Source organism: Myripristis murdjan, chromosome 17, assembly GCF_902150065.1.
Source record: "Myripristis murdjan chromosome 17, fMyrMur1.1, whole genome shotgun sequence".
Classification (NCBI taxonomy): Eukaryota; Metazoa; Chordata; class Actinopteri; order Holocentriformes; family Holocentridae; genus Myripristis; species Myripristis murdjan.
This window is the reverse complement of record NC_043996.1, coordinates 12918566-12928556: the sequence shown is the minus strand read 5'-3', so window position 1 is coordinate 12928556 and position 9991 is coordinate 12918566. Positions and strand designations below refer to the sequence as shown.

Below are 9991 nucleotides of genomic sequence, written 5' to 3'. Positions count from 1 at the left end.
AAGTTCAGGAGTATGACCACATGTGCTGTTAGTATTTGTGCTGTAGCATATGCCATGTAAGCTATTCAGACTTTCAGCAGGACGGTAAGAATAGAGGCTTGTAAAAACTGCAGAATTATCTGTTTAGTCCAGTATTAGGTGCTAAAAACATTTTTTCAACCAGGTGTAAAAAATCTGACTGTGGAGTAAGAAAATTCCTCGTTTACAATGCACTGTAAGTTGTTTCAAGAACTGACTGTACCCCTGAAGGGATATTATGTCAAGATATTGTCACTTGTTTGAAGAAGATTCGTTCACCAAGTGATCATGTAAAGTGAGATTATAGCTCCACATTGTTCTTATGGAAAACAGCTATTGGACGCTCAGTATCAGACTATTGCCCCTTTTCCACTAGTACCTACTCAGCTCGACTCAGCTCGACTCGGCTCGACTCTACTCGGTTTAAGAGCTTTTCCATTAGGTGGTAGTACCTGCTAGCAGGTCCCATTTTAGCACCTACTCAGCCGGGGTTCCAAGCGAGCTGAGTCGCGCTGAGTCGAGCTGAAAATGTGACGTAAACGCCGTGCAGGCAACTGATTGGACAGGGAGTGACAAGAGCGACTCCCGCACGAAAACAAAACCCGACATTTAAAAAAAAACAAAAAAAAAACGGCAACAGCGGCCGTGCACATTGATCGTCAGTGAAGTTGTCAAAGTCGGAAAATGGCAAGCACACCGCTACCGCGGTCAAATAAAGACGTGGAGACTTTTCTGTGCTTTGTGGCGGCCCAAAGAATCCAGAGGGAGCTGGACGGTGCCCCGCGTTGCTATGACGACTCCACCCACGGCGAGGTGCTACTCAACTGTAATGGAAAACCACCTAAACCGTGTCGAGGCGAGTAGAGTCGAGCCGAGTTGAGCCGAGTAGATACTAATGGAAAAGGGCCATAAATGACTGGAAATCAGTGATTAAAGGGAGAATTTGTAGGATTTGTTGGTTGCGGTTTGTAACACAACATATTCGTTTTCGTTTCCCAGGATGGTGAAGGAATGAAACAAACGCCCAAAATGTAAAACACTGGAAACATGTAGAACATAGGAAAAAACATTTGCCGGCTGTCACCTGTCTGACAGAAAACAGACCAACACCACATCACTCCTCATCCCCATCCTTGCCAATCCCAGATTCACTCACTGGAACACACTATGCCCGCCTGGCGTTTTAGCCTTTGCTATATTTCCTATTTTTCTTGGATGTTGTACTGCAGATCTGGCACTGGGCGATGTTACTGGCTGGGGGGGCGACACACCCACTGCCCAAAGGCCGACGCCCAGAAGAGCCCCGAGCAAAACAAGCGAATCCAGGCAGAGGGCAGGGTCATGAGTGATGATGATTGAGAGGGATTATTTTTGTGTCTATTATTTTTGATTTCCTGCCATTAGTATTTTAAAGTGTTCTCAGAGATGCACTGCAAAAATCCAAACCATGTTTTCCCTCTTTTTTTCTTTTGCCTTTTCAAGTCCAATTAATCATTAGCTTGTGGAACTACTAAAAGCAAGTAATATTTTTCTACCCCCAATTGTCTGGTCATGATTATGGATGGTGAGTCAGTGCTGCTGATGGATCGTGGGGCCTACAGGTCACAACACAAAGGAGCAGGCTGATTAAAGGAATAAATGTGTGTGTATGTGTGTATAGAAGGGGGCCTCTGGCCTAGATTATCCATTAATTTAGATAAATTTTTAGTAGGCGGCTCACACTTTTTACCATATCAGTGATTCAACATCCATCCATGTCAGCTAACAACAATGAAGTATTTTAAAGTCAGATCGTAATAATGTACAGTTTATGGCTCTGTGAGTTAGACAGTTCACATTTACTTTTATTATTTACTGTTTGAGTACATTTAACAAGCCTTTTGCTGTATCACTTTGCCTTCACCCAGTAGTCTCCCACCTATTTCAATATCATTTCAAAGTCTAGAATTTCCTTAGTAGACTTCAGTTTATATCTGTAGTCCATAATTGCAAAAACTTTACTTTGTCAGTGTGACATAAAGGATGCTCATACTGTGTTTACAAAATAAACATTCTGCATGCTGACTGATCAGATTTAATAGGATATACAGCTGAGCTGACGTCTTCTGCTCCAAAACGTTGCATAACGAAACTCCATTTAGCTGCAGGCTCACCCATGTCCAAACTTAAATACTGGAAACAAGTTTAATGCAAGTATAGTATTCTACACGTGGGCAACATCACCATAGTAATATAACGCTCAGATTGGACAGAGACTGATGCAAATCTCTGCAGAGCACTGTGAAAACTATGTAAGCCGTGAATTTAATTTACCATGCCAAAATCAGTTTTCTTCTTCTTCTTCTCCTTCCTCTTCTCCTTCATCTTGTGAGGAAATAGATGGAAACTGATTGAGTGCTACAAGAGACATTTATGCACTGAACAAGACAGAAGAAGCCTCCGCTGCTGCCTTTCATACATCTGATTAAATATAAAAAAGTGGACGGCAAGTAAATGAAATAGCATGTTGAAAGGAGCTGATCAAAAGTAAAGACTCTGCAAGGAAGGGCCCCATTCATTCAAGATGAAAACATGTCCAATTTAAAGGCAGGGAAGTTGATATAAAGAAACAGACGAGTGCCAATTTAAGATATGACTATGTGGACTGAATGGAGCAGCTGAACATCATCTTGTTCTCGGGCAATGGCACAGTGACCTCTCCACACAGCATTTCTTTGCTCCTCACATATTTTTTCCCCGGTCAAAGAGAAGTCTGTTTGTGTGTGTGTGTATGTGTGTGTGTGTGTGTGTGTGTGTGTGTCACTGATTAGGTAAGACTCATATCACCATCAGTTGGTGCTTCATCAAAGAAAAAAAGGACTAAGGACCACAAAATAAGTAAATTATAAGTAAAATGGAAAATATGTCTTTTTCTCAGCCCCGAAGCTATCTTTGGACTTAAATAACGAGAGCAAAGAGAGTCGGGGGTCAGAGCCTTGCTATCTCCATGTTCACAGTGATGCCTAAATACCTAATTTAAGATGTTAATATTTAGGATGGTCCTTTGTCAAGCTGGGCTCGGCTCTTGGGAAGCAGAGTGCAGCATGTGAATGAGGCCATGGGACGACCAGTCATGTCTGAGTCAAGAGTCAGTACTCGTAAGACAATTTTTTTTACCAGTGTAAGACACATTAGTCTGTTCTCTGGGCTAAGAGAGATCACCACTGACTGTCTATTAATGATAAATGAGACTGCGAGGAAACATGGACTCATTTCAGTGCTTTTTGCACAGTCTTGCCTCTCATTACCACTGATGATTTACAGTAGTGTCAGGTGCTCCAAGGGCAAAAAAAAAAAGTACTTTGATGTTTTTTCTTGCTGTGAGTTGAGTAAAAGTTTTCTATATTGGTGACAGTGATGCTGTGATGTTGCTAAGGAGAAATGAGAATCTATTAAAACAGTTTGAACTCACTTGTGACTTTTTATAAAACTGACACAGAGTTAAGAGTTAATGTGTCAAGAAAGTGTATAGAGCTGTAACAACACTCTCTGTGTAAGTACGAGGCACAATCACAATGTTCGGTGCCAGACAGACACAGTATCATCGTCAGTGTTGGCCTCTGACAAAAACAGCACAGGGCAGAATGGGGACTCTGAGTCAGATCACGTAGACTGGACCTCAAAGAACTGGAGCACTTGGTAAGCGGTTCTTTTATTGAGTTTTGACACCATCACCGAATCTTTAACAGAGTCAGACAACAAAGGCAAAGAACACAGACTTGTATAAACCCCCGCACCCCACCCTCCAACTGAAAAACGCCAGAAGGTTCATGAGCTTCAGATATAGCACACTGTGGCCCCTTGCAGCCCGGAAATGGACTTTGTTTTAAACAGTGGTGGATAATTTTAAAGAGTTTCTGTGTGTTAACCTTTGGCCAGTGTAATTACAGTGCCACTAACTGGCCTCACAGCACACATGCATCAACTAATCAAAATAAATTAAAACAACAACAACAAACAACATCTTTGTTTCTTATCATTGATTTTTTAATTGCATTTTCTAATAACTGAATGTTTCTCCGTTTAAAAAGACAGACATTCTAGAAAGTACACATTTTTCTCTCCAAAAGCATGTATTAATAACCCAAAGTCAAGGTTCTTCAATCATGTACTTTTATGAGAAATTGCTTTCTGAATAAGTCAGCTGAACAAACAAAACACCGTTATTTTGTGCGCATTCCTGTACTCACAGTTCTACTTGAAGACAAAAAAAAAGTGAATCTCAGTGGAATGAAAGAGGTGGACAGAGGAATGTTGAAGTTATTTATTAACATGTCTTAAGGATATGGCGTAGGTTGGGTGACTTTATGGCATCCTTCAACCTTTGCCCAGCAGGTTTTGTGAAGGAGCAGAGGAAGAAGAAGAAAACAACACCTGTTAAAACCAGAACTAGGAGACATACACCTGCATTGTCAACAACGTGTATCTGACAGGTAAGTCCTTTAGGTATTTGTTGTGCTCAAGTAAACAGTGTAAGAAGACAGAAAGTTAACTATAATTATGTAAATGACATAGTATTCAGTCACCGGTGGTCATATGACTCCAGTGTTTGACCTACAAACCGTTTTCTGCGTGTTGGCCTTCATCACAAGACTCAGCTCAGCCTGTCTTACTTGAATAATCTACCGACACAAAAATATAGCACTGATTTCAGATTTAAGCACAACTATTACCTAGAATGATTAATTTTCTTTACAACCCAAGCATGACAGTTCTTTGAACAGTACTTTGAACACCGTGAATATTGAGTTTTCTTCAACATCATGTGATAACAGTTCTACCAAAAAGAGGACTACCCATTGTTTCTATTTTTGTAATTCAGGCCAAATAAGTATGAGAAAGTTTATCAGTTACTGGTCAAAGAGTTTATTGTTCATGAAATATGATTTGCTGCTCTCATCAGTTAAACATTAAGCACATAAAACTACTGCCTCTCTATGGAGCAAGAAAACAGATCCTTGGCAAGTATAATTCCTTTGCTTTTTGTCTTGTTTTAGGAATGCCACAGGAGAGAAATATGGGGCGCTTGGGCTGCGCCGTGATTGCGGTGTTTTATCTTTGTGAAGCTTTCATCACAGAAGCACATCCTGCTCCTTTGTCTGTCCTGGACGGGCACAGAGGCGCTCAAAGACACCTTCTGACGGAGGATGATCACAACACCACTTTCATTCAGAGTAAGTAAATCAAAGTGCACTTTTCTATGTATTTTACAGGTACCTCACTGCCTACAAGCTGGTGTATTTGTGATACTTTGAACTTCATTACAATCCATTTCCAGGAATCATTCAGACTGACTGAGGATATTGGCTGTGTTTTGCATTACATGCAGATGTAGCAGAGGTGAAATTAAACTTGCAGTGCAAAATGTTTACTTGCTTTTTCACTCTCATTCATTTCCATTTTTTCATTCATATGCCACCCCCAGCTGCGCTCAATCCTGGAGAGAGCGCAAAAAGCCCCATCACGTGGTCCTACCTGGCTGCAGGCCTGGCCACAGCCCTCAGCCTCTCACTTTTCATCGTGGCCGCTGTCAAGTGTCGCCTCTTCCATCGTTTCCTGGCCAGCTACCGACATTCCCTGCTCCTGGAAGCCGACGGGATCAGCCAATACGGCCAGGAGGCGCCGTTCCCTGAGAATGGCACAGTGGATACAGTGAGAGGAGATGTTGGGACCCAGAGTCGGGTGGATGAAGACGATGATGGCTTTATCGAGGATAACTACATCCAGGCCAGTGAGAGAGACAGGGCAGAGAGAGAGACACAGGAAGAGGAGGATGGGCTGGAGGACAGTGAAGACGATCTTCAGTTCACCATTGGATGATCAGACAAAAGGAGGGCTTCCTCAAAAGACTGTTTATAATATGTTAAAATGCTAATGACAATGGGTAGTGTCATAATTTACATTTGAAAGAATTAAAATTAAAATACCGAGAAGTGAAAAATTAATGAGACAATATAGTATAAAACATCACATCATTCAGCTGCGAAAAACTACTCTTCTTTGTCCAAAGTTAATAATCTCTCATTTATATGACGATGGTGAGAATGATTCATTAAATGTTTTTGAAAATGTGCCGCTGGTCATTCAGATCATTTGGACTCTGACGCAGAACATAACTGATTCCCTTTGAAGTGTCAAACGTGTCCATGTACAACAGCATTTTTTAACAGCAAAAAGTGTTTCATCGCAGTATTTGTATGTATAACCCAAAATTAACAAATCTATTGCAATAAGTGCTTTATTCCCCCATACTGTATATGTACAGTGTTGGTGAAATTTATGGTACAGAAAAGACACAGCAGTGGAATACCAGTGGTGATGCTGATGCTTGGAACTAAGATGAAGACATGATAATAGGTGAAGCATCCTTGTTCCTATAGGTGCTAATTAGCTCACTGAACCAGTGATGACACTAATAGAAACACTTAAATATGTCTGCGCTGCCACTTTCTTTTCATTTCACAGATTGTTCATTCTTTCTCTATAATTTGCTCCTGCCAGTCCGTTCAGATGAGGCTGGTCCTGTTGGAGGGGGCCATCTGTCTTGCAGAGATACTGAAAACCCTGACAGCTCGACTGCCCAGTCTCCTTGCCCTCCTCCTCCTTATCATCTCCCTTCTCCTTTCCTCACCCCTTTGCTGTAGGTAGATAAGCCCGATGTAGCCCACTATGGCCAGAGCCATGCCTCCCCCAGCAGCCATCAGCACCAGGCCAGACAGCAACATGTCCCTCTTGTCCTGGCCTTGGCTAGGCCGGCTGCTGGCTGTGGCCACATAGAGCAGCACAGACCCACACAGCAGCAGCCCCAGTCCCACTACCAGGATCAGCACTGGGTCGACCCACCCGCCGCTCTTCAGCTGGTCGATCCGGCGCCGGCTACGCACACAGTTCATGTCCTGCACAGCAGAGCTGAGGAGCTGCTTGAGCAGGACGGCTAGGGCCAAGAGGCAGAGAGTGGTGCCCACCCCGAGGCGCCACTCCCCAGACAAGCTGGTGGTGGTGGACAGGAGCCCCACGCCACCGAGGCCCAGCCCTAGGACCAGGGACACAGAGATGCTGTAGCACAACAGGGAGCGTCGCGGCTCCCTGAACCACCAGAGCTCCACCTGATCTTCCAGGACACGTCGCTGCATCAGTGCAGGGTCCAGCTGGAGGCTTGGGGGTCGAAGGAAGGTGTGCCGATGAGGGTAGAAGGCCTGCACCTCAGGCATGGTGATGGTCAGCCTGATGCCTTGTTGAGGTTATAAAGAAATTGAGCTGGCTTGGTGATCATGTTGGAATTCAAATGATTGTTTGCAACAGTTGTTACAATTACTTTCTCTGTTTACCACAGCTGCACTGATTGTTGTAAGAAGACAGACAGTTATTCCAATCTGCATTCACATTCAGTTCTGAGTACAGATTCAGTAATATGAATTGCTATGAATACAGATTACTCACTCTGTTAGATCAGTATAACAGCCGTGTTTCCATTCATCTCCATCCCATCATACAATCTCGGGTAGTAAGATCCTACAACAGCCTGATCCTAGAGTATGAGAGAAGAAGAGTACATCCTTATGAATTCTGTGAGCAGATAATCCATCTCCAAGGAACTCTCTCCAGTGATCAAGTAGACAATTTCCTCTGCTAAGGTCCTCATGCTGGTTGCAGACACGAAATTGTTCTCACCACTGAAGACAGAAGTATCCTCTCCTCAAGCTTCAACAGTCGTCTTCAGTGCTTTCTTTTTTGTCTCTCACTTTGATTTGCATGAAATGACTTCACACAAGGCACCAAATCAGCTGTGACAAAAACACAGAAACCGGGAGTCCTACATGGTGAAAATTGTTGCGAGCAGAGTTCTGATGACAAACACTGCTAGTGATGTCGACACTGTAACAGGATGTTGTGCCCTTTGCCAATCCATGTGATGCCAAATCTGGTTACCAAGCCTCCATCACCAAAGTGACTGTCTTCTGACAAATCTGGTGTCACACACTCCTTCGCTAGTAATCTGCACTCTCTTCACATTCTGTAACTCCAGGCAGGAGAGTGGACACCCCCCTTCTCTCATCCCATGGGAACACCATCTTGTCTGGTTAAGTGGAAAAGGACCGGTCACAATAGTAGTGTTGGCTCATGGTTTGGGAGGAGATTGGTGACATTGTCCAGTGCTCAGCAGTGAGAAGCCAAGCCCCGAGACAGACAATGGGCTGACCGATGAACACAATGACTGTGCTGCAGAAGACTGGTGGCGGTGGTGTGTGTAAGTGGTGGGGGGTACTGGCTTGCTGTTGTGGAGGGCTGAGTGATGTCAGGGTGCATGGATAATAGAGTTTCTGTGACTTAAAGATAACGTCATTCATGTTTCCACAGTCTGAGCTGGCCTATCTTACTGCTTACCACTACCTCTCTGCTTTAATCAAAAAAAAAAAAAAATCTTGCATCTTTGCACACAGTATATTCCAATCTGTATGAGCATTTGGTTGGATATACATCACCACATAGTGGGGTGATTCAGTTGTGCTACTCTAAAATAGAGAATAAAACACAATGGCACTGGTTTTCATGCTCATGGCCAAACTGTCCATTCATCCAATTCAGAGCACATGCTGCACATTTCTTTCCATGACCTGTGAGCATTGACTCAAGTGTCAGGAACACACAGATTCAGAGGATAGACACAGTTTTTTTTTTTTTTTTTTAAATCAACAACTTACTATGAAAATTATGAAAAAAAAATATGAAAAGGAAATATTTGCATTTGCAGATTACTTAAGCAAAGCATTGTCTGAAAAATGCAAATCTATAGTGTATAAATAAGTGGTTGCATTAGTCGTTCCTTGCAGATGAAGATTTATGTATATATTTACATTTAATTTTTTGAATGTTAAAAGTACCAGAGGTCTGTAAATTTTATGTTAATATGGATGAGTGATTCTAATCCCATGTATGTTGGGTCATGTGTATTTCACAAATATAAAGTGTTTATTTATTAATTCATTCTCTACTCTTAATAATGCTACTACTACTACTACTATCACGAAGATTTAGGATCCAGATGGATTCTCTCACCCTCCACTTCCCTGAGATAGGTGTAGTAAGGTGACCTTATCTCAGGAATGAGCAGGCAGCTTGGTACTGTTAGGAGGCGGTCTGATGACGGGGTCCTGGGGCTGAGATGCACCACTGCATTCTCTACCATCTCCTTGGAAGGCATTGCCAAAAAAAAAAAAAAAAAAATTCATGTCATTGTAGGGATACTGTTCCACCCAGATTTTTTTCTTAACAGTGCAGAGGAGAGAAAGCTCTGGCAGGATTCAGGGCTAGCCCAACAGAGGCACATCTTTACTTCCAGGGGTGGGACATATCAAGAAGTAAATGTCATAGATGGAGTAAGAGAACCAGGTATGATGAAGCGTTTATTGACAACAGGGGAATGGAAGGTGGTGGCTGGTTGATGTGGCGTGGCTGAGGAAGGCAATCTGGGGAGTGCAGAGAAGGTTAGGTGGGCTTGAGGGATCCAGAGGACAAGCAGGCAAGCAGGCTGGCAAGTCTGAGCACAGGCACCACAAGAGTTAGCAAAAGAGCCAAGCAGGCTGGCAAACTGGCAGACAAATGGCAAAGGTAAACAGACTAGAAGCTTGCTGACAGCGAGAGAAACTGTTACTGTGAAGGATTGGTGAAGGGAGAGTGAAGGAGTTCTCCACCCACCACACATAGACACTACTGAGAAACACACTGGGGGACAGAGGGGAAACACAAATCTAGAATCTACTGAGAGGTTGAAGTGTTTGATGTTGATTACAAGTTGCAGACAACTTAAAATAAGCTGAGTGGAAAAAAATAAAACTTGCTTCACAGGCTCAGTGCAGAGAAGTGTATACTTGTTATCTATGATTTTAATGCTAAAAAGGAGGGAATTGTGACAGAAATTATGTACTCATTCTTA

The 9991-nt window shown here is 42.9% G+C and overlaps 2 protein-coding genes across 2 annotated transcripts; one reads left to right on the top strand and one right to left on the bottom strand.

The window, feature by feature from the left end:
• Positions 1–5469: 5469 nt before the first annotated feature.
• On the top strand, positions 5470–5877 carry LOC115374846 (type III endosome membrane protein TEMP-like). Its single transcript, XM_030073989.1, has one exon. It carries the CDS (start codon positions 5470–5472, stop codon positions 5875–5877), a length of 408 nt encoding a protein of 135 aa, XP_029929849.1.
• A 686-nt stretch (positions 5878–6563) lies between these two features.
• Positions 6564–7268, bottom strand: tmem125b (transmembrane protein 125b). Its single transcript, XM_030073988.1, has one exon. It carries the CDS (start codon positions 7266–7268, stop codon positions 6564–6566), a length of 705 nt encoding a protein of 234 aa, XP_029929848.1.
• Between the last annotated feature and the right edge of the window lie 2723 nt (positions 7269–9991).

Excerpts from the sequence above, each read along its gene's own strand:
- tmem125b (XM_030073988.1), bottom strand. The coding sequence starts at position 7,268 with ATGCCTGAGGTGCAGGCCTTCTACCCTCATCGGCACACCTTCCTTCGA.
- LOC115374846 (XM_030073989.1), top strand. The coding sequence starts at position 5,470 with ATGCCACCCCCAGCTGCGCTCAATCCTGGAGAGAGCGCAAAAAGCCCC.